At 36.1% G+C, this 25384-nt stretch overlaps 1 protein-coding gene across 6 annotated transcripts in view; it reads left to right on the top strand.

Annotated features, from left to right (window-relative positions):
• UNC13C (unc-13 homolog C) overlaps positions 1–25384 on the top strand; it is a 176185-nt gene that overhangs the window by 13507 nt on the left and 137294 nt on the right. For 4 of the 6 annotated variants that reach the window (XM_051797188.1, XM_051797185.1, XM_051797186.1 and 1 more), the window contains exon 1: positions 20719–21294. Coding sequence is in view for 1 of the 6 variants with exons in the window: in XM_051797190.1 (XP_051653150.1) it covers positions 9672–9738 (67 nt within the window). In the remaining 5 variants the exon portion in view is untranslated. Of the gene's footprint in view, positions 1–9671; positions 9739–20718; positions 21295–25384 lie in introns of those variants that run through there. The other 2 variants (XM_051797190.1, XM_051797187.1) reach the window with 2 other exon arrangements.

The following is a 25384-nucleotide window of genomic DNA, read 5'->3' as shown; positions in this document are numbered from 1 at the left end:
GTATAGTGACCATATGATAAGTCAGTTGGCTCTTTCTGTTTGCATCATTAGTACCCAGTGCTGAATGCTATTACTGGCAAGAATGAGGATTTCACGGTTAATCTCTTTGGTACCACTGAGGTAGAAATATGTTACTGTATATCCAGAAGTGCCAGAAATTTCCAGATATGCCTGTTAATCAGAAACTCAAGTGAATGGCATAAAATTGATTAGGGGCATTTCCAAAAAAGAGAAAATGAAACAAGAATTTCTTATAAAAAACAACCAACCAACCCCAAAACCTAAGGAAGTACAGCAACATGGACAAGGATCTCTCTTTTAAAGAGAATATTGATTTGTCCTGGGATAATTTTCTTCTCTGCAGAACCGAAAATCAGTCATTGGACAAGGAGAAAAAAAGACTTTGTTACATTTAAAAAAATTACAAATCCATTATTCGGGTTTATTTATTTCTACCTGCTTAGGCCAAATGAGTAGATATCATACATACATACACAGGAAATGAAGGAGGGATATGCTACCCACAAACCCGTGCTAGATCTATAGAGATTTTATGGACAAATTTGGATTTGAGTATCTGATTCTGAAGTGTTTGGTTTTAACAGTGTTTCCTCTGATCTAATGTTTTGGGTTGTGGTAACTGTTGAGTGTTAAAAGGAGACATATTACTAAAAGTGGACTTCATGACCTGCAACCATTGCAATGTTGTTTTCAGTGTAATATTCATTAAAGTGATATTAATTAAAGCAAATTAGTGATCTATGACAGCAACATACAGGTTTATTTTTTCAAACTGATGAATGCTGAAAAGAAAGCTTGAATGTGATGGACTTAGAAGTTTCTTAATACTTGGAGCATCATTAGCATTAAATGGCCTTTTAAGAACATAATTAATCTTCCCTGGCTTTAAATACAGAAAGAACCAAATGATTGCTAAGAACTAAATTAATTTGAAGTGATCACTTTGCAGCCATTTCTCCAAAAATCTGTTTCATTATTCATGCCTAGATAACGGAAAAATTGATGGGCAGGCATAAAATTATTTCTAAACCATGAAAATTTCCATCTCTACCACTTGGCTACAGGTTATGAACTCCTTAAACCAAAGCCATATTTCCAGTGCACAGCCATAGCTGTTTAAGCAGATAATGTTTGTCCATGTAAGTTTGTTTTCTGTTGTGATCATTCATTGAGAGATTGTTTCTCAAAGTTAAATTACAGAATAGTTCAGCATAACTGATCTTGCATAATGTGTTGTTGTTTCCTTTCATGTTTACTGCCAAAAACAAATAAGGTCCAAAAGAAAGTAAAGAAGGAGGCAGGGTAACAAAAGTTGTATGTCACATGTAAGCCTTTTAGCTATGACTGTCCACTGGTTCCCAGCTTTTCAGAACTGGCATATTATTTTTAAAATATAAAAAGCAGTTGACATTATAATTAGTGATAGGTGGGTTTACATTTAATTATTATTCTGAGGCTGTTCTCTAAAATTCAGATTGTTTAACTCATATAATACTTCTGTGTCCCAAAGGCAAGGTAAAATGGTTGTTTACATCAAAACACATGAACCAAGAGAAATGAAATATTTTTACTTAATATGCATGATCATTCCTGCTCTGCTGTCATTTCCAAGTTCAGTTCCACCCTCTTGCTTTTTGCAAATCTGTTTCCTTCAGATGTTCTGTACCCTAGAACTATTGCTCTTGATTGGAACAAAAGTAGTATTTTAAAAGACTACTTTAAAAAAAAAGGTTCCAAAGAATTTTAAAGAATGTTGCAGTAGCTCTCTGCAGCAGGAAAACTACAAACAAAATTTAAACTTAGAACTGGAGAATACTAAGTCTCATAAATATAATGAATTTGAAGTTGAAGCAATTTTTATGGGTTTTGTTATACAGCTCTACTTTATGTCTATGTCAGCTTTACAATCACTACCAGTTTTATTCTTACATTTTAAAAAATACTCTGTTGCAAAAAAAATACAAAAGAAGATAAATTAGCAGTTAAAAATATAGAGAGAAAACACTGTATTTGAAAGAGACTGAGAAAAAGGACATTGAGGGAATTGAGAAACATTAAGGGAATTGAAGATTCTGTCAGAAAAAAAACAACAACAATGAATTACGTATAAAACTGCTTAGAAGTGTAGTAAAGAACAAAACAGCTTTACTTGGCAGTTAGAACAAATGATGGTGAGCTCATATGACATGTTGATGTACATTTTCTTTCCTGAAGTTGTCCCAAATAGATTTTGGTAAGTTATTTTTGTAGCTATTTTTTATATCTCACTATTATTATGGCCTTTCATTAGCTAAAACCATAAGGAAAAGAATCCTACAGATGTTCAACCTGATGCAATTATGACTAGTTATGTCTTTCCATGTTTTTGTTTAGAAGAAGAGACAGATCGAATCTATCTAAGGATCTATTTGATATAGAAGTTTATAACAGTCAGATAGTTTCATGCATGAGGCCAAGTTCAGGCAATAGTTACCTACAGGATCTTCTATGAAACCTCTCTTAGAAACAGTGAGAGTTTCTTTCTTTGACATGAAATCAAGCTTGTTGGACATTTTTTCTAAGGCTGATTTAGAAATTCAGGCAGAGATGTAGCTGTGGAAGTGTGATGTAACACACTCTATAAGACCATCCTGCATCTAAAGGTTACATATTTATTTGGTTTATTGCATGCATACACAATCAAATACTTTTATAATACTGACTTTTATTTTCATTTTAAATTGAAAGATTAGGCATTGGTTTTGAATACAGAGACTTGATAATGTAAAAGAAAATTGAGTTCAGTTGAATGAAGAAATATGTCATATTTGGAAAAAAATACATTATTCTTTTTTGAGTTGGATGTATTAGAGGAAAAAAAATGTTTTAAAATTGGTGACTACCAAGTAGCTGCACAGTGGCAAACCCAGGCAAAATCTGGAGCAATTTGTAAAGTTTCTCTAAGTGTCAGTTAGACATTGTTTGCTTTCTGGGAATAATCCAAGATGACACTTTGACAGATTCAAGATTGACTAAAAGCTGCAACTTCACTGGACAGCAGATCAGTGTCTTGCTAATGTCTTATTTGTACAAAAATGTGTTTCTTTGTGTCCTCTGTCTTCTGTGATAGCCTTTGGTCTTGTTCTGTTTTAGTTCCATGTTCTTTTGTTCTGATAAATATCTTGCAGTTTGGAAACAATTAATGTAGTTATTTCAGCACTGAGGAGATAATGTATCTTGTGAGTGTTTCTCAGGTAGCAAAACTGCCTTGTAGACTCCTTACGTCCAGAAAACTTGGAAGTTACTTTGCAAAATCTTGATTTACTGTCTTGGCACACTTTAAAAAAAATAGAATCTTTCTTCAAAGCTATTTTTCTATGGTAAGGTAGGAGAGAATATGAGCTGTTACTTACTGACATTCTATGAACTATACTAGATAATTATCACAAGTGGTGATTTTGACTGATCTGAATGACAGTTTACAGTCCAGTTCAGAGTTTTGAGTGGTAATAATTGATATTTAAATATTTTAGGTATGGATTACTGTACATCTCTCTTTGCACACCCTTTAGCATCAGGCCTTCAGTTGCAGTGGTTCTTCAGAACAAGGTTTAATTTGGTTAAGTTCCTCCAACATAACAAAAATAAGAAGCCATGAAGTTGAGTGTGCCACCTTTTGAGAAAGGGGCACATTAATGTTTGAGAACAATAGTTGATCAAAGAACAAGAAAATCCCACAATGTTGAACCCAAAATGCATATTTTGAAGTCTAAGCGTTTGAAGTGGCCTAAATACAGAAGTTTCAGTAGTTATCACCTCCCTTTCCCAGTACCTATTCTCAGCTACACAGAAAAGTTTGCTGTTTCTCTACCTGTGATAAAACAAAAGTTTGCTGGGTCATATGGGAAGTCAGAATACTCAAATAACCTAACTGGAAAGTAATTGTTAAAGCAAGATGGGACTTTCTGAATCAGCTTTAACACAGACAGCAACAACCAATAAATAATTCACACTGAGATCAGACTTCACAATAGTCTGAAGGGTGAAAAGACACCAGGCAGATGAAAGTACTTTCCTTGCAACAAAGAGTTAATTATCCCCCGGAAGGGCAGTGGTGGGGGGACTGCAGTAATTGCTGGGTTATCTTGAGCAGCTGTGCTGGCAGGGCACTTGGCTCAGGGGTATTTCTAGAAGCAAGCAGGGGCAGACATCTTCTCTCAGGGTGTGAAGGTCCACATCCATGTGGATTGTGCCTACAAAAATCTTGTGAAGAAGTAGAGGAAAAAGTCAAAACATGAGTTCTGTTATGAGGATAAATTCGCAGCTTCAAACTATTCATCTTCTCTAGAGGTGAGTCAAAAGATGTAGGTCTTGTATAACAATTAAGTTCTTAATGGTTAGGTGAGTAACCTGTGTAAGAGTGCTGGAGGAAAAACTCTAAGAACTTAAGTAAAGCATATATGTAAGCATAGTTTTGTTTCTGTTCATGCCTTGCTAAGCATTAGGACCTGAATGGTTAGAAAACATGTTATATTATATTATATACATGTTGTGTTATGTGTTTTAGGCACTTATACAAGGTGATCTCAAAGAAATCAGAAAATGTTATTTCATTACTATAATAATGTTGCTCTCAAAATACAAGCTGAAAAAAATTAAATACCTTGTCCCAAAGAAACTAAGGTCTTGCACTTTTAGCTTTAAAACACACAAACCCCACCAAGAACTCAGAAATGTAAACTATTTGAAGTGAAAGCGAGCAGTAATCTAATTGATATAAACATGTGATTGAAGATGATAATACAGCTACTGAAATTTCTGATTTTGAGTAAGAAAGCAGATGGAAAACAAAATAATAGTCAAATTTAAAACTAAAATTTTACTGTAGAGTTGAGTAACTGGTTGGTGTTTGGAAACTAAGTTTTTAAGTGCAACTTAAGTATCTGCAAAAGGGAACTTGTGTAAGGGTATAGATTTAGTGCTACCAAAAAGTATCTTGGAGGAAAATCTGCCTTCTTTTGCCACTGACACACAAAAATATCTATGAGGCAGTTGGGTAATGCTAAATTATATTTATCTATGTGAGGCTTAAAAAAGTGGGTCTCACTGTGCTAGAACTAACCGTGGAAAGCCAAAATCACTTAATTTTCCCTTGCAATTTTACCACATCAATAATTTCCTTTTAATGTGATTATAGCTAAGATGGACAAGTAGTGCCTACAGTTACTCCTAGTGTTCTACTAAACTACTACTTATTGCACAGCTTTTTAATGTTATACTGATTTTTTTTTTATCTATACTGTATAATTGAGGCCTATGAAAAAAAATTAAAATTGAATTATAACTTTATAGTACAATAATCCTTAATGGGATACCATTAATGGGATACCATTTCCATAGTTCCACATCCCAGATATATTTTCCAATAAGAATAGTGTTCCCTTATCCTAAGTGCATGAGCTGACTTGAAAGCTAGTGATTTAGAGCACCTTGTTTTCAGCTGGAAACCATTTCAGTGCAATCAGCTTCAGATAATCCCTGGCAGGTACTATAACGAGGACAACGTTTGGTAGCCCAGGTGCAGTTAATACAAGTAATGACACTTTGGCCTGATGTGCAAGGCTGGGGTAGCAACTGCACCAGCAGTGACAGTCCCAAAGAACTGTACTGCTGCAGCCTAAATGAGTAACAAATGTGGAAATCCTCACACTAAACTTTTGAGTCTCTTACAAACTGACATACTTCCAATGCACATTAAATTGTTTCAGAAGTTATAGCACTGGAAGTGCAGCACTTGAAAGTACTTTTTAGGTTTTATAAACAACAGAGAAGCTGTTATTCATCTTTATTTATTCTTTTCTATCCTCCTCCAGAACTATAAAAGAATGTAAAATAAAGATCAAAATTGCCATTAGCATCCTTATCCTATATTTGTACAAGAATTACCATTACTGGAATGTTCTGGGAAGCATATTTTAAAGGAAAAGAAAATTAAAAATCCTGGTTTTGTAGTAGTGTACTACCAAAGTACAAATCTGCTTGATCTGTCCATTAGAGATTGATTTGAGCACGTGATGTGTGTTTCAGCTTGGCTGCTGCTAGTGGGGAGTGGAAGTTGCTGAGTAAATAATTGTCATAATATGTCATAATAGAGTGTGATTATTTCAGTTTTTCTTCCCCAGTTTATTTCCAGTTATAGTCAAAGCTGACAATATTGACACTAGTGATGAGTGCTTACAAACCCATGCAGATGTTCAGGATTGCCTATTACAAACAAATAAGCATTCAGAAGATGTTGTTATTTGTCCATATGTGGTCACACTGCAACTGCTTTATAATTAACTGCTTTACAATGAGGTCTGCAGTGGGATTTAATTTTACAAGAGGTGCTGTGAAAATGCAAATCATCGCTGAAATACTAGACCAATTTTAATGTAATTGTGCAGCAAAATTGACAGGGAAAACATCTATTAAATAGAAGTGTCAGTGTGACTTTTGTTGTGTATTAAAGATCTCTTTCAATAAACTAGCCTGAAGAGCCCTCGTGTTTATCTAACCTGTGCCTTCCTGTGCATGTAACTGTGTTCTCTTGCAACAAAATTCATTATTTTGATCCTTCCCGCTGGGAGATGTGGAAGCCTGCTGGTTTGATGCATGGTGCATCAAAATTTTAACCTGGGCTGCTTCCTCAGCTTTCTGGATCTAAATATTGTTGGACTTCTCCAGAGGCTTTTCTTCTGGTTCTACAGCCTGTTGTTCCTGTGATGTGTGTTGGTTGAGACTGCAGCTGGGCATTATGTTGCAGGAATGGCGAATCAATGTGATTTTCAGGCACTCCTAAGGCATTTGTCATTTGTTTTCAAGCTTTTTGTTGTTCTACCACTTGCAATTAATGCTTTTCTAATTATAGCTGTGATTGCCTTATTTTCTGACTTAATGCTTGTTTGAAGTTCTAATCTGTTCTTGTTTAAGTTCTTAGTTTCAAAAAATTGTAGCAATGCATTTGCCTGGAACATGATGCATTCCTTGTGCATAGTTCAGTTGCCAGGACAAATGATTCCCAGCAGTATCTTCTTGGTCTTTGTTACTCAGAATTCCTGCAAATCATGTGTCATCTGGAGGCTTTGTTCAGTATTGATAAATTGTTTTCTGCCAGGTAACTGATTAGTTTTACTAGATCTGAATAGAAAATTAACAATCATTTGTCTAAACTGGACCCGTCCTTGTGTGAGCAGGCAGTGGACAGGTAAAAAGCTGCTCCTGGCTGTGTCTGTCTGTGCTGAGTTTCTACGTGGCACAAGCAGAAGTGTATTCAACTGCCTCATTTACCTGCTCTGCTCAGCAGTCTGGTCACAGCCCAATGTCTTCCTGAAGTGCAAACCAGTTAAATGTTTCTGTCTGCCTGTGAACATTATGCCTCCAAATTTAAGAGTGCTCCTGACCTTACCTACCTTCAGTTAAGACAATAAAAGCTGTTTTTTTCTGTTCCCTCTGAAGCAACACTGGCACTCTCCATCTGACCTTGAGGTTAATTACCTTAATAATTCCTAAGGTTAATTATTACCTAGTATTTCCAGTCTAGTTAACAGCTGCAGAATGGAGTGGAACCATTACTAGTATCACTTGGTTGATTTACCTTACAATAAAAAAAAAAAAAGAAAATAGTTGTGAAAAGGAAAAAGGCTGAACCTGCAAGGATGCAGCCTCAGAGATGAGGGCAGGGGAAGAAAAGCCTCTTCACACTTAGTTTGCATCATGTGCACTCAGCTGTGTGTATCAGAGAGAACATTTTTCTCCTCAAATAGAAGAGCACTGTTCCAAAAGTCCAAGATAATTAAATAGTAATGTGTAGACCAAGGGGTGACACTGAAATATAACAGAAATACGCTCCAACAACTTTACTTAGTAAACAGGCTGCTGCTGTCCCTTGTAAACTGTATCTATAGAATGTTACTGTACATTTTTATTTTGCAACTTAACTGGTTTTGTACAAGTGTCTTTTGAATTACTTAGAATCTGGCAAGAGTGGTAGAGCCTACACTAACTATTTTAATCTGTGCTTAACAGCCATGAACTGAATTAGCATTTTTCAGGTTAAAACAACATTCTTCACAGGGGTTGTGAAATAGCTGAATAATGAGCTCTCATTCTAATAGGCCTGTGCAAGTGTGCAACTCCTGTGTGGGGGCAACCAGTCGCATAACAGATTATATTTCAAAGATTTGTTGGACTAAATGTAAGCTTCTATGTGGTGGCTTTTGGGGGGTGGGGGTGGTGGTTTTCTGTTTTCGTGTAGTGTGATTTCTCAGTAACTCCTTTAATTCAGTTTGCAAAGACTTGTGGTAGCACTCACTCTGTGCCTAAGAAGGAAATGCCTTTACTGAGGAAATTCAAAGGTTTCCCTTTTTTTTTTTCTCCCCTCTCTTGGTGGTTTGGGGTTTTTTTTGCTGTTGTTGTTTTCCCCTTCTCCTCCTGCCATTTGATGCAAAAGACCTTGTAATCCTGATTTATGAGCTGCTATAATTGGGAATATATTCCTTTGCCAATGGTCTGTTATACCCTGATAATAGTATGAGGAACAGGAATCAAGTCTTTTCAAGCCAGTGAACTCCTAGATTTCAGGGAACCCCCTGTAATCCACAGATGATAGTGTGAGCCAGTCTTCTCTGCTTGAGTATATCTGAATTGTTGCAGAATGCAGTTTAGTATTTTGTTACAGCAGAGAAAATCAGCATATAAAAATACTTCCATGTGCTTTGCTGTAGTTACTGTCTAGCATCTGCTTATTTTTTCTCTGTATATCAACTATATGTGTGCTGTGTTCTCACAGTCAAATCACCATCAGGTCAAGGGACTCTTTACTGTATACATTCTGGTTTCTTTAATCAGCCAGCTGCCTAAGTAGAGAGTGGCACAGTATTTGGAAATAAGCAGGGAAATATTTTTCTACCCTTATCTTCAAGTCTGGTGAAAATAAGACAAAATTATTAATTATCAAACTTTAAAAAAAATTCCAACTTCAATATTTTATTTTAACATTCAAAACCTACAAGAGAAACAGAGCTGTTTGTAACAGCAATATCAGATTTTCTTAGACTGTTACTTTTATTTGCCTTTTGGAAAAAGTGGACTGGAGTTGAAAATAGACTGAAGTAATGTAAAAATGCATTAGTTGATTATCTTTAACCTGATCATCTCTGTAAAAACTGTTAACTTAGCTCATGGTCTCCTGTCATTCATCAGATATAAATAAAATAAATCTCCCATGTGGAGGCCTAAATAGATCATAATGAAGTGCTTTCCTCCATTATTTTCCACAGCTTGTTTGGATTTAATATTGACAAAGCAAAGCATTCACTGAAACAGTCCTTACTAAACAGCTCATATTGAGTCAGAGGATAAGAGAGTGTGAAATTTGGATCAGCTCAAACCAGCACATCCTGCTAAGTGTAAAGTTACCCTTATGCAAATTACCAGGATAAGCTTCCATAACTCGCTGTCAAGAATAACTTCCACAGAGCTAATATATTCTAGGATATAGAGAATACTATATACAGAAGAAATGGATGATGGAGCTATCTGACTTTGACCCACTTGCCCACAGTGGGTCAAAGAGCTCTTTTAGTTATTTATTTTCATGTTCTGACTGTTTTTCCCCTCCCTTTCTCCAGGAGAAATACATTCCAGGGTGATGGAGGTAATTTTGCAAAAGCACGATGGGCCAGGGCTATTCAGAAGGTAAGAACAGCTCTTAAAGCTACTGATGTGTTACTGTAATTCAAAAAATTTCCTAGGTTTGAAGGAGAATTTAGTATAAAGTTTGTAGTTCATATAAACTGCTACTTAGTTACAGCAGGACCTGAGGATGTGACTGCTGAGTTTCTGATTGTAGAGACAGTCCCTTCCATTGGTTCTTAAATCCATGTTGTTCCCTCACTTCAGGATTTTTGACTACTGAAACAAAAAGAGGATGAGATTCTGAAACTTTAGATGCATGAGGAGTGATTGTAGATTGGCCTTCTTATGTGTCTTGTATATTAATCCAGAATTGATAACCTCAGACATCTTTTTTTGAATAATTTTTGATACTGAGAAACATCAGTACTTCAATAATATTTAATAAAAATTGTTTAAGAAGATTTTTTCCTAGAAAAAAATATTCTAAGTTCTACTGATGATACTACTGCCTAAATAGGGATTTTTTTAATTAGATGTGATAATTAAGAGAAATTATTACTATGACTTCATCTGTTTATGTGGTCAATAATGGTGCTAAGTATTTTCTGTCTCACTGTTGCTCTTAAACTGTACAAACCATGACCTCACCACAATGGTTGGGAATTCAGATGTCATCAGTTTTTTTACCAGTCTTCCAACCTGCAAAACTATTGTTGATAACTTCTGAGAAACTCTGCAGTTATGTCCTTAGTGTGTCCAGTGACCTACCAAAAAGCTAAAGAGTCATGGACTTATCTTCCTGTTTCATTTGTGTGTAGGCCTTTTGGAAATACTGCTTATTCTCAGGTAGTGTGCAGTAAAATGTCATTTCTATGGTTTCATGGTAAAGCCAAACCTGTTTATAGTAAATATGAGTCAAACTCCATCCAAGATGCACCTTCATCAGTTTATTTTGAGCTGATTTTTTCCTGTTCTTTTGGGGGCAAGTCCAATTTATTTTTTACTGAATTCTCTTGCCTTTATGATAATCCATAGACTGTGCCTGTGTGAAAAGCATGGGGAAAATTTTGGTTTTACTGAGGTGTCATGGGAAAAATACTTATCTGATTCACATGATCTCAGTTTGTGCGTCTTACTGTGTCTGTCACTGGTTTGATCTCTTCTTTCTTTTATGCCAAATGTTATCTCACTGTAGGAGGAAGGCAGGACAAAATGTCCTGGTCTAACTGATATCAAACACAAGAGTTGGATATGCCAAGTAATCCAGTTTTGTTTTGTAGAGAGAGTTTGCAGTAGTTTTAAGATGCTCATTCAAAAATTCTTCTGTGAAGAACCATCCTTCAGTGTGTGTTTAGTTGCCCAGTCAGTGGGATACGTTCATTTCTGAGTTTAAAACCAAATCACTTATGTCATATGGTCAGTAAGTTTATGACTTGATGACTCAGCTGCGTTTTGTTCAAATGTTAAAAGAAGTATTTGAATGAAGGGATATTAATATTGCACTTCCTACTACAGTTCTTCAAAGTAATTTCGAGGTCAGCATTTAGAAGGTGGTTAAGTAAGTAAGTTAATATTTATGAGCTGGAATTTTGTCTTGTCACTGTGCCACTGGTGTTTTTTCTTGAGCAAAGTCGTCAAAATATCTCAGTACACTGAAATGAGAGCAGATTGCTCAGCAGTTAGTGTAGCATCAGTTTTGGGCTGAAAGATGGTGGCAAATTTATTGTAAGTCTTAAAAGAATTTGAAGATTATGTGGGAGGGGATGTGTAAATATTTACCTCACTTAGAACTCTTTGAAGAGGAAAATTTCTATAAATACTTACAGAGTCATTTAAATCTCAAGTTACTGTTTCATTATAAGCCACGTGTTAAACTTGGTTCTTCATATGCTTCTAGTTGTAAATTTAGTAGAAATCTGAGACATTGGAGACTATGGAAACACAGTTCTTGAAGGGCCGAGTTGTCTTGCAGAGATAGAAGTAGAGGGGAGGAAGCCTTAACTTAAAAAGTATTTAAATCATTCTAATGCTATATAACTGAACATTATGTTAAGATTTTTCCATCCTAATGGAAAAGGGAATAAGAGGAAATGGACAATTTTTGTATTTTCAGTTGTGTAGTTTGTGCTCTTGTCATGATTCCTGTGCCAAGCATGTGTCTAGTGTTGAATATTTGTTAGAATTTCATTCTAATGCTATTCCTAATTAATGGCCTTTTAAAGTGAAAGTATGAATGTGTATATAATACAAAGTTACATGCTAGCATTTTACTCAGGTAAGCTCTTGATTTTCCTGGGCCTATGCACACATTAAGAGATATTGCACAAAGCAAAACAAAATGTAAGGTCTGATCACTTGTTACATCAGTTTTGTAGTTTCCTTAAATGTAAAGAATTTCTTTTTCTTTCTTTTAAGCTACAGATTAATTTGAATGAGATTTTTTTTCTCCTTATAAAATTATTTTGCCTGAAATACACTTACATCTTTAGTCCTTTATGCTTCAGTCTCTTACATTGTGGATTGTCTTGGTCACTTTGCTTTGTCTTTTCTGAAGATAAACTGGTTTTCAGAAACAGTACACTGGTATCATCTCATCATTGATATAACACAATTGATGTGACACTTAGTGCCATTGTTTGCTCAGAAAATCTGAGAGGCATGAAGGATGAACCCCTGCCAATGCCTATCAAAATAAGCTTCACACTTGCAAGTATTATTGGGGATAAAAAGGGCCATCAATTTAAAAAAACCTGTGCAGCACAATAAGATCAGAAGAATAGACAATCCTGATGTATTTTGCAGAAGACACAATATGCACAGAGCCTCATAATGGAGACAAACAAACACATAAAGCAAAGTAATTTTCCACTGAAAGTAATCTATGTATGTAGGCAACTACTGTAAGATGCTACTCCCACAAGAAGGGAACTTTCTCTATCCATAAAGAGCTGGAAAAAGAAATAACAGCCTTTAGGAACCATGAGGGAGGTTTTTAGTCTTTGGAGCAGGCTGTAGGCAGGGAATCAATCACTGGAGGCCTTTAAGAACAGAGAAGTAACAGTAAATTTCTGGGAGTTTTTAGCTATTCTTGGAAGTGTAGGGAAGTGGGTTTAGCTTGAATAGAGGAGGGGAGGTGTGGTTTGCTGAGGTTGATGGCCTTCGGGTATTTCCTCACAGGTGGAACAAACATGAATTGTTACTGCAATAGAAAATATTCAGATGGCTGAAGTTCCAGTAAGAATATTTGAAATGTGTGCTTTTAATGATAATCTATGGAAATAAGAAACTGAATTAGGCTGTTCTGATCAGATATGAGATGACAGCCCAGTGGTTCACCAGAGGCACTGTAGCTGATGAATATTTATTTGAACATTGACTAGATAGGAAAAGTGCCAAACTGTTTTGGCCAGTGTGTCTTTCCAAATAATAAATTGCCTTGATGCCTACTTGACATAGTTAAACGTTTTTGCAATCATATAAGATCTAGCAATAGTAAGATAAAAGCATTAGGGAAATCCTTCCCATATTTGAGAGGGGAGAGGAATTAAGCATTTGAGGGAAAACTTAATATCAGGAATTAATCACTTCTAAAAAGACACCAGGGGGGTCCTCTAATTGCACTTCTGCATATTGATTAAAAATCTAAACCACAATTCTTTTACAATAACCCAGTGTCAGTATCTGGCTTGCAGTTTCATGTTCACTGTACTGCCAGGAACGGTGAACAGATTTTGTTTGGTTGCCTTAGTTCTCTAACAGCTTAGAAATGAGTGCTATGGAGTCCTGGCAATTATTATGAAAAGGTTCACTTGAAGGGTTTTTTCTTTGAACTCCATGTCAGCCATGAGTCAAATCAAGTGGATTTTCCCCTTTCCTCCCTCCTACCTCAGTTGTGTCTGTCACTTTGATTATATCTGTCTCTACTAATCCTAAGTGGAGTAGAGACTGTTTTGCTGCTGAAATATATTCAAGTAAATAAATGTCACATCTCTGAGATGGATATGCTTTTTATAAAATACAAAGCATACTAATTGATTCCTGAGGTTGACATTAAGTGGGAGGCTACACTTGTAAGTTCCCCCTTCTATGATTCCCCAACTATTGACAATTGTGAGTATTGGAGACAAAAGACAGTGAAATAGTGGCACTATATTAACCAGTTTTATAACCTGGTGGTCAACAGTGACAGTGGTACAGATTTGCCTCAACAAATATTCTCTAGATGCCTTATTCCTAGCTTTGCAAAATGAGCATAATACATCCATAGACCACAAACTGTGCCATTAATTCAAAAAATATTGGTGTGTTTCAATATTAAAAAAAATATTATGTAGAATTAAATATTCATTGAGGATTGCTCTAGTACTGCTCTTTGTGATTTGTGGTGAATTACGTGATGGTCGCAGTGGTGAAGCTCAGGATGAGAAAGCTCACTAATAGAGAAGTTATCAGGTGCCTGATTTTGTCAGCACTATTGATTTACTGTCTTATTCAGAAACAAAACTTGATAGACTAATACTGAGGAAGGTATTGCACAGTGACAGCAATGGGAATTTAGGGCTGGGTAAGCAGAAATCAATCTTATTTTAGGAGCCATGGGGCTATGAGATTAACACAAAACTTCCCTTTCAAATATTCCAGTAGGCCCAAAGAAATTGTCTTTTTTTTTTTTCAATCAATCTTTCAGTTGAACAATTTTTTAACCCTCCATTCCAAGAAATGTTTTGTATGCAAGTGTGTCTTGAAGTGGAAATAAACAATTATTTCCTTTTCTTGGAGTATGAATAATAGATATTTTGTATCCTGATGCAATTAAAAAGTTGTGTTCAAGTGACAATCAGCATATTGATTGAGCTAAATGACTGCAAACAAGCTGCTTTTCTTAGTCTTGTGAATTTATTTCAAAGATGAAATATTTAAACAAAAAATTGACAAACTGACAATTTGAAAACAAAGAAATGTTGAGGTGAAATTTCTTTTCAATTAAATGAATTTAGGATCCGTGCAGGTTTGCCAGCTTGAAGATATTTTGACAAGGTTAATTGGTGCATGAGGAGAATGAAAATACCCGGTGATTCAAGGAATTTCTGGGATGTCTTTGCTTTATGAATCACAGTTTTTACATGAAGAAAATTATTGATTGGCTAGATCAAGGAGTCCTACTTCTGTAATAGAAATAATCTTGACTACCTTCTGTCTGAACTGCCTGAGTTTACATGAAGGTAAAAAGGTTGATGTGGGGCAATTGGACTGACAGTTCTAAGATCACTCCATAGTTGCTTTTGAGGCTTTAAAAAAGTTGTGCTTAGAAAATTTACTTTGGCAAAAGGAAATACACTCTTGAACTTCTGCCCTTAATGTGAATCTTACTCATGACCAGTGAACCCACAACAAGGAGTACAATGATTGCAAATAACATCAATTCTTTCCTCAAAGAGATTATGGGAGATGAATTCATCTTCCTTCATGGCTTCAAAAATCGTGCACGACTTCACCCTGATTCCAGCCTGGAATGCACAGCTTTAAGTAGAGATAATGGGTTAGAAATTCAGCTGTGGTTCAGGAGAACAGCTCCCATATCTGAGGCATGGAGGAAAGTCACAAAAAGCAATAAATATAACTTGCAATTTCTTCCATACAACAGCAGTTTTATGCTGCCCTGAAATTATCCAGCTCAGATTAATTATAATTGGAATGTGTTTTATGTTGAAATTTATTCCACCACCTTGTCTTCCATGTCTTATGACTTTCATGTAGGATAGATTCCATGTAAAAAGATCAAATCACACTTCCATCAATTTTGACCAAATTGTTTTTGTTTCTTTTATTTCCTATCATTCGAGGTAAACACACTAACATACTTGATTAATTTTTTTTCCTTCTGGAATTACTTCCTCTGAAAGTTTCTTGGGGAGAAAATGTTTTATAAATTGATACAATTGTGAATAAAAGAAAATGGAGAGGTCTTCTATCTGAATAAAGCTACAGTTAACTTATTTGAAGACTTATTTTAACTTAGACGTTCCTATGGTATTGTGAGTTTAGATATTCTATAATTTATTCCCTGCCTTCACCTCTTAAATTGCTGTGAAAATTGAAAATTCCTTTCTTCAGTTAATTGAAGGTATTAAGAATTATAGACCCTGGGAGAAACCTTTGAGCTGCTGCACCATTATTTGAGGATTCTGTTAGGCAAGGTCAGAAAAAGAATTATCACTCTGCTTTTCTCTTCAAAAAGTGAGATACAATGATTCACAACAGAGGGTAAGAAACCTAAGCTTTTGCTCTTGACTGTCATAATAGAATATCAATAAACAGGAATATAACATGCTCTCTTCCACAATGAAACTTCAGTTCTTTCCTTTGCTTCATAGTTCAAAAAGGGATCATTGTAACATTCTTCCTCCTGTTTTGAGTAACCATGTTAGAGCATTTTGCAGGTTGTCTTTTGACTTCTGTTAAATGATTTTTTACTGGTTTTATTAGTAACCTGAGGCTAATTAAATGTGCTATAGAATTATAGAGGTCCTGGTGCGTATTTGTAATTGAATTATAGAGAGTTTTGTGAGCATTTGAGGCAATGCTTTTAAAAGGAGAATACTTTTGAAGACTGAAACTCAACAGGTTTCCCATAGGAGAAAGTTTACAAGTTATAATCTGTGTTTCACAAAAACCAGGACAAATAAGCCAGTTACTGTGAATCAACTGGGCTGTCCTTTAAGGACACCATTCTGTGGAGGCAAAAGCTGCCATTTGGAATGCAGTGAAGATAAACAATTAGGATTATGAGGGCAAGAATCCGTTATGTTAGAGGTTGTTAATTATAAGAATTGGCAGAGTACCTCTCAGGATGCAGGAAAGGGAAAGAAGTCCTATGGTGAGGAATACCGGGATAACCTGCAGTCATATCAGTGGGAAATCTGGGATAGGACAGAGAGCTGAGAGCAACCACAAATGGAGCACTGAGGAACTCAGAATCCCAGCAAAGACAATGACAGGTCATACACTGAAAAGCCAATGAATGATAGTGATGGAATCGGAGCAGTAGCTGGAGTGAGAGGCCTTGGGAAAAAGAGATCCAGGAGAGCAAATTACTTGGCTTCCAGATTTATGATAAAAGATGTAACTCTTGGCTCTGGCAATCCCAGCACTGTGGGTACAATCGTTGAAAGCACTAATTTTCTAGAATCCTTGCAGCATCTGTCTACATCATCATTATGGATCTTTCTTGCCATCTACCCTCTTTAACCGTTTTCAGATTGATGTTTTAATTCACTACCAAATAATTTTTTTCTTTTCAAGTTTGTTGGTGTGCTCTTTATTGCTATACCTTTCTGTGCTGCTGCCACTCTTGACAAATCTTGAAACAGCTCTTAATTACTGTAGTTAGTAGCACTGTTAAATATGCACTTGAATTTAAGTATATGACTGCAGGTTTTGTGGAAGGGAGATGCTGTAATTCTTCCTCTCTAGGTCACTTTTGTTCCAATGAGTTTACCCTATTGTGATTTAAGCCCACACAGCAACTAAGCCCCACACAGCTTCTCACTTGCTCGTCCCCGAGTGGGATGGGGGACAGAATTGGAGGGTAAGAGTGACACTCCAAACATCCCCCCTCTTCCTCTTTCTTCCTCCAGCTTTATATGCTCAGTATAATGTCATGCGATATGGAATATCCCCTTGGTAATTTGGGATCAGCTGTCCCAGCTGTGTCCCCTTCCAGCTTCCTGTGCACCCCCAGCCTTCTTGCTGGTGGAGTGAGAAGCAGAAAAGGCCTTGGCTCTGTGTAAACACTGTTCAGCATAACCAAAACCCCCTGTGTTATCAGTGCTGTTTTCAGCATACATCCAAAACATAGCCCCTATCTTTTTAGTGAAAACGCTGAGCTTTACAGTAAGTAAAATAATAATTGCATAGAGAAAAAAAAAAAAGGAAAATATAGTTTAAACTCTGTGTGTGCGCTTCCAAAAAAAAAAAAAAAAATTACAAAAGTGGAGGGGAGAGGATGTATTCCATGGGAAGGGCTGTGGGTGTGGGATGTTTCCCCGGGATGAGGCCGGCAGAGGGCGCGCGGGGAGCGGCGCATCCCTCGGGAAACGGCCCTTCCCGGCCTCATCCCGGCCGGCTCCGGCCACAGCAGCGTGGTTTAACTGCAGCATTACAGTTCTCTTAAATTCATTGATTAGGTTTAAGAATTGACGCGGTCCTTTCTTAGATAAAAGGGAAGAAATAACCATCCCTTAGGCAGGCTGGGGAGGTGTCATGTGGGAGAGAGCTTAACTCTGTGACAGCTTTTCCGACTTTCCATCATGAAATCCATCACAAAATATAAATTACTTCAAAGTTGTTCTGTCAGTTTACCGTTGTCAGCATTTCAATATAGGTATTAAACAATAGAAATTGTCAAATAATATCTAAAATAGTCACATGTTATTTCATGTCAGGTTTATTATGCAAAAACAGTGATATAAATTACTGAAATATTTTCAGAGGATGGGCTTTTATTTCTAAGAATTCAAAGAATCATCTCTGAAAGTCATAATCATGTAATCCTGGAAAAAGGCACATAGAATAACTCTTTTCTGGATGAAGGCTTGCAGCTGCCCTTTGGGGTTTGGGGTTTTTGTTTGGGATATGGTTTGGGGTGGGTGGTGATGGTGTTTGGTTTGGGTGGGGTTTCACTTTTTTGTCCATTAAACCGCAGAGATTAGCTAGAATTGTGTAACAAATTGCAACTCTGTACATTGTGTATATATTCACCTGTAAATACGCGTATTTCTCCTGTTCCTTCTACATGTGGGAATTACATCTTTAGCATTATGTTTGGGAAATACAGTAAATCAGTGGGAATACTTAAAGCTATGGTTTTCTAAGGTCAGCTTCATCGAAGTGTCAGAATACTGGCAAGTAACCACAAAAACACTTGTGGCCCACACATGCAAACTGCTCCTCTGTTAGTTTATCAAAGGCTGGCATGGATACCTCCTCTAGGTTCACTGGAGTTTCCTTCCAGTCATTGACTTACAAGTATTGGCTTCCAGAACTGTGAGAATGTTAGCTACTGGACACAATTAATACTGCTCAGAGACTTACTATAGGAAGTTCCTAACATCCTATCTGTGTGAGGGTGGGCTGAACAGAGGTATAAGACAACTTTGTTATGACATCAGTTGTAAGTAAGTAATTAGGATGTATTTATATATGAAACTTGATTCTTGGTTGGTTGGTCTCGTTATAAGTGAAGTCAGCATTTTTCTGCCTTGCCAAGTTCTACGTAGAATTCCAGGGAAGATAAGTCACGATTGATTCTGGAGGTTTTTGGATTGATGTCTGGGTTTATATTTCCTTCTGAAATATCAATTAGACGATGCAAGTGGGAGGCCAAAATGTCCTGCTTGTGCTGGGCTAATAAATAAGTAGCTTCCATATGAAACATTCAACATGTGGTGATGTAATAGATTAGTATAAACAGCATCAATACTTAAGAACTTCCTTGAAGATGATATTAGGTGTTATGAATTACCTTTTTTTGTGAACACATTTTTTTATTAAATGAAAACACATTATATTTTTGCAAAACAGTCCCAATATTTATGGGTTTTATTGTCTGTAGTCTCAAGACCAGTTTTAATCCTTATGTGAGTGGTGTTGTTGATTTTGAGAGGGATTATTGCTACATCTCATGTAGTTATGACTGTATCACTGAGTATTGATACCAGTGGAATATTTCCTATTGTGCAATAGAAGTTTTGTACAATCTTGTGCAATAAAAGTTTTGTTATATATTTTGTTGGCATGCAACATGGCAGATATGAAAAATCAGTTGGTTTCAGTTTAGACAGAATATTAAGTAATTGCTGCAGGCTACTAACTACAATAAGATTTGAAGAACAAAACATCCATTCATCTGGCTCTTAACTATAAATCTAATTAATGGAGTATTTCTGGGTTACATTCATTTCAACAGGACATAATAAATATAACGGTACATAATTATTTTTACAATGATATACAAAAAATCCAAAATATTAATTTTACAACTGTATGTAAGAGAACTTTTCAATTGATAAGTTGTATGTAAAGCATTGCATCCAAGATGACATTGCTAACAATAATACAAGGACTGGACAAAGTGAAAACTACAACCAATAACTTTTAACTATTACTAGAAATCATTAAACACTCTTAAGTGCTGCCTTTTACTCAAAGTATCCTTAATACGTTTTTTAAGTAACTGAATTACAAGCTTCTCTGTTACAAATGTGTCAGCTATTACCAGAATGTCCAAAGTTTGGGGGGTTTTATTTTTATACAGGAAACGTACATAATTTAATATTTGTTATGGCATTTCAGTCAGTCTGTCTCCCAAGATTAAAGAGGATAATAACATACCCATGGTTTTATGCCTGTACACATGTTTTGTGAAAGATTTACACTTGGGCTATGTGTACACTTTGTAGAATGGTTTTATATAGGATCATTCTGGATGCATTTTTGTAGTTCTTCATGTTCTTCAGGTGTTAGTTTTGAATATCAATACATCCAAGGCCTTAAACACACTGCTAAACCTGTTAACATTTGTGAAAAACGCCCAATGTGTTCTGCACAGGATAATTTACTCACTGCATGCACAATAATAATCCACTCTGCTATTTGAGTTGCAGTAAACAAATGACTGAGTCCTATTGTCTAGGTATTAATTGGGAACATGCAAAGTACTTTTTATGGAAGCTGAGTGATATGTTTCCTATTATCTGGAGCACCCTTAAATCATCCTGGAATGACGGTAGTTAAGAAGCTATTTAGCAGATTCATTAGCAAAAATGACCAGCTCTTGATGAAAGCACTGCTGAAAGAACAGCTATACAGTTGTTTCCCTGGGTCATGTCAGACTGATAAATAAAAGGTTAGGCTGAAACATGGCCCTGCCAAGCAAGAGATACCATCTCCCACTGTTATCCTTGCGGCCACTGGTGCACCTGCCAGCTCTCACGGCGCACTGCATGTGCTGCCTCTGGGAGCGAGCTTCCTCAGTCAGCCCATTTGCCTGGATCCGTGGAGCACAGGGGCTGCCTTTCCACGCAGGAGGGCTGTGCCTATTGCAGGGAATGCTGCATTCGGAAGCAGTGACAGGAGAAAACAGCAGTGGGTGAAGTTCCCAGCACATAAAACACCAGGATGATTACTGTTCTCCCGTGTTGATGTTGGTTTTGAACGGGAGCAGGACACTGACTCCTGCCCTGCTATTATAGAGGAGAAATAAAACTGAGCGGCGGAATGAATTAGTAGCTAACACCATGATTACTCTCAGCTGTTAGCACAAGTTGTAGGAGGGGGGGGGAATGGGAGGGGGAGGATAAACCCCCCCACTTAACGGTGCCTAGGGAATACCGTGGAATTTCGGGCAGACACCGTTGCGGACTAGCAGCATGCCTGACTGCACTTGAGTGCGAGCACTGAGCAGCAGCCTCATGTTGTATCGTACCGTTTCTAAGGCTGGAGGAAGAACAGCAGAATAGTAATGGATTTGTGTACAGTGTTTCTGCATAAATGGAAAATAATATAAAGATGGTGGTATGTAATTTGTATTTTATTTTTAAGAAGAATTTAATCCAGGTATGTATGCTTTTTTTATTTTTGTGTCTAGTCTACATACAGTTTTTGGCTTCCTTTGTTTCCTTTTCGTATTTTCATTCTGAATGTACCTCCCACTGTTCTTGCTAATGCAATGCATTGATTTGTAACTGATTTGCTTTCTAATGCTATAATGTTGGTGAAACTGTCTGGGCTTCTGGAATTAACACTTCATTAAAAAGTGGGGGGGTAATTTTGTAAGGTACCAACTTCACAATGTAAGTTGAGTAAGACAGCGTGGTGTTTGATTTCTCAATGAATTGGAACATTTTAATTGGTATAAAAAGATAAATAAATTAGTTATACGAATACACAGTGAAAATATAGTATGTTTTTCTTATATATGTCAGTACTTTTTTCCTAACTTGTGACAGGATTAGTAATAAATTGAGCTTTATGGATGCTTATGTATTTCTGGGTCTTGACTAATCTTCAAGATGAACACCCTGCAGCTTTCTTTTGAAGAGGCAGCTTGCTTAGACTACAGGCTTGATTCTGTTCCACAGCTAAATCTGTGTCTTAGAATACCCTCTCCATGTACCTCCCCCAAGCCCAACCTGAAAAACCACCAGAGATATTTCATACTTTTTTGTCCATCCTTTTAGGTTCAAGAAGATAACATCAGCATTTTGCCTTCTGCAATTTCAGAGGCCAAGTAATAGTAGCTGAAACTAATTTCTTACTGTGAGATTGAGGGTTCATTTTGCTTTAAGAGGAAGAATTATGCAGATATAAAAATCTGACTGTATTCATTAACCCTTAACTTTCTTTAGTCACGTGGCTCTTTTTTGCATTTTTTGTCTTATTAAGAATATTTTCATTCTACTGACTACTGATTATATGTAATAAGTGAAATAGAACATAATGCTACATGCCCTTAAACTAAGGACACATAATGTCCAGTAGAATGTATTAAACCCACTTAGGTAATGCTTATTTGATTGTTCATTAGTCCTGAAATATCTCACAGCATTCTGTTGCATTTCAAATTTGAATGCAGCCCAGCTTTAAGAAAGATGATTTTTTTTTTTTTAATAACGTGTTGATCCAAAAAGAGTTAATATCAATTCCAGCATCTTAATACTGGTGTTAACTCTTGGTTGGCAGGAACTCTTATGCCTGAAAAACATTCACTGGAGTAACAATGATTGCTTTCTGAAGTAGAAATAAACTCTGTCCATAAAGTTGTAGTTATTTTTCACAGAGAAGGTGATACAATGCTTGTTTTCTGATTGAAGCTGTTGGTGATTATATAAAATAGTTGCCTTTATTTGGTGTAATACACAGCTATGATTTGACAATTGAAAATGGCAGGTTACTTGATACATTTGAATGTTCTAAAAATCAGTGGTAATTCTTACAATCTAAATCAACATACTGAGGAAAGCAATGAGAGAATGCTGTTAAGTCTAAGAGCACTAAGAGTCAAAAGTAGAATTTAAGGTTAAAACATGTTTTGTTCGTCACAAATTATTTTTGTAAAGGGTAATAGGATAGAAATTATGGTTGACTGTCATCTCAAAGACCTTTCCTACAGAAAGAAGCCATGATACAATATATATGAGGTTTCTTTAGGTGGAATGCACACAACTTGGAGAGTTGTATAAAGGTCTTCTGTCACTATCTATTTGCTTGGTGCTGTAGTGATGTCAGCACAACATTATCATAATGACTATATATTGCTGTGAAAACACTTAGGAAATCTCAGGTGAAGTACTGGGATTCCAGAGTGTTACTCAGGAGGAGAAGACTGATAGCTCAGAATATCTCACAATTCATTAAAGCATCAAGGAGGACTGAAAATTCCAAGTTTTCTTTTAACTGTAGTGTTGTGAAAATCTAGGAAGAATGTAGTATAACAGCTTCTGACTTTTCAGACCAATACAAAAATTCTTTGGCACCCAAGAAAGTTCTTATGCAGGTTTTGTTTTTCTCACTTGTGTCGTTCACTTCAGTTGACAGCTCCAAAGCAGAGGATCTTACTTTCAGGTGTAAATCTAAGTATTACTCACTATATTTTAGCAAAGAAGGCAGAGATTTTTTTCCTTATAAAGTTTTGCAACAAATTTAAAATTGTGTTTAATATCTCCCATCCTCATCAATGACAGTCCTTTCACATGTTTAACAAGCGTGGCTTTTATCTGTGTGTGCCTACTCATCCTGGTGTATGTTGTTGTCAGCAGTACTTGTAGTGGTTTGTGCTTGTGGCATTTTTCAAGTTCAGTAATTGCTACCATTTATCAAATGAAAGGCCTCTTTATAAAAGCTGCCTGTTTCATAATTTTATGTTCTAAAAATGTCCTGTAATTATTAGTTTACTAGAATTTAGAAAACACATGGGATGGAATCTAGAGGGCTACAAGTACCATTATGCCCATATCAAATTGTTCTCTTAATCTAAATATATCACCAGGAATTTCTGTAAATACTTTTAAAAAAACCTCCCCAAACCCCCAAGGAAACAAAAAAAATCAAAGCTGTAGAGTGGTGTAGTGTACACATGGTCACAGACCTCATGGCAAACTCTGTCCAAGAGGGATCTAATTCAGGGCAGTGTGTTGCCTGTTCTAAGGCTCAGGCCAGTACAGTTAGAGGATTAAAAATCTACAGCTGAAAGAAAATTGAGTTGTTTTGGTTTTTTTTAATTACATTTTCTGATGGAATTATTATCAATACCAGTTTAGGTTGCTGAAAAGTTTGAAATGTTATTATTAAAAGAAATTTTGAATATGCTCAGTATACTGCAAGCATATTCTCTACATATGTGTTATGCTTCCATGTAAATTAAATCATTTATCTTCTCAGTGTGTAATGTCTGAAAAACTCTCCTTATTAAAACACAGATGAAATTAAGGATAGAACTGAGATTTTGTCAATTGTATATTGATGCTTTCTATCTTTTAAAAGGCACTAGATAGGTTCTGATTATTCTGTACTCTCTATATATTCTATACTGTATAACTCTTGTTTATTTGTGGTAATCTGACATAATAGCATGCAGGTAATAGCCTAACTGAGAAGCTAATATGTCTGGTAACAAGTTAGTAATACAATAATCCCCATGTTGTCAGCAAATAATTTTTCCCTTCCCACATTTTCCATTCCTTTTGTAGTCTCCATTTAAACAGGAATGAACTCTTAGGTGGAATCATCTCAATTTTAGCAGTTTTTGAAGTAAGAGTATTGACTAAAAATAAGTTTATGTAGGACAGCACACATCATATAGTCAGCTGAAAAGGGGGGAAAAGTCACTACTGCCACCTTCTTTATACACTTTTTAATTGAAAAAGTTGAGGAAGCAACTAGAAACATTAAAGAGAAAAAGGTTAGTACATTTAGTCAGACAGCATTGAAACTGTGTTCCAAGTCATTTGCAGCCTTTATTCTTGTGTGCATTAGTACCCTCAATTACCCTATGCTAAGCTGTCTGTGGACAGCTCCCAATGGAGCACATTTTACCTTTAGAATCTGTTCAGTAGCTTTTTACATCTAAGTATTAATCTGCTATCTTTAGCACATCTCTTCCTTTGGTTTTAGTTCTAGTCAAGACCATTGTCCTTTAAAAACAATTGCTTCAAATATCATTTTCACTTTTGTAAAATTGTCTTCAACAATTTCATTAGTAATTCATAAATAACTGAATGACGACTTTAGCCTCACAGTTGGTGCAACAAAATTTCTTAGAGAAAAACATAAATATTACAGATACACACAAAGGTGTGGAGAATGGTGTAAATAAAAAAAGTAATTATGGAAATTATTGCAAAATAGTGAGAGGTTTTTTTCAACTCCTGTCTGTCTTCAACAGTAATTGGAAAAAACCCCTGTCTTTTACTGCAAAAAAGTCCTCTTTTTTCCCATAGTGGTCATAGCAGTGGGGGAGCAGTGAAGATGACTTTTCTTTCAGGAATAATTACTCATCCTAGCGTGCTGGGAATTTACATTTTCTTCTCAGCTCTCCTGAAGACCATATGCTTCTATATAATACTAAGTAGTTTAATTGCAAGTAACTGAGTTCATTCACTAATGCACAAAGTTCTATATGTGATTTCTGTTTTGGACTCTATTCTAA

Source organism: Manacus candei, unplaced genomic scaffold (assembly GCF_025592945.1).
Source record: "Manacus candei isolate 608988 ecotype Guabito, Panama unplaced genomic scaffold, ASM2559294v1 h1tg000046l, whole genome shotgun sequence".
Classification (NCBI taxonomy): domain Eukaryota; kingdom Metazoa; phylum Chordata; class Aves; order Passeriformes; family Pipridae; genus Manacus; species Manacus candei.
The sequence above is the reverse complement of the archived record's forward strand: the minus strand, read 5'-3'. Positions and strand labels throughout refer to the sequence as shown.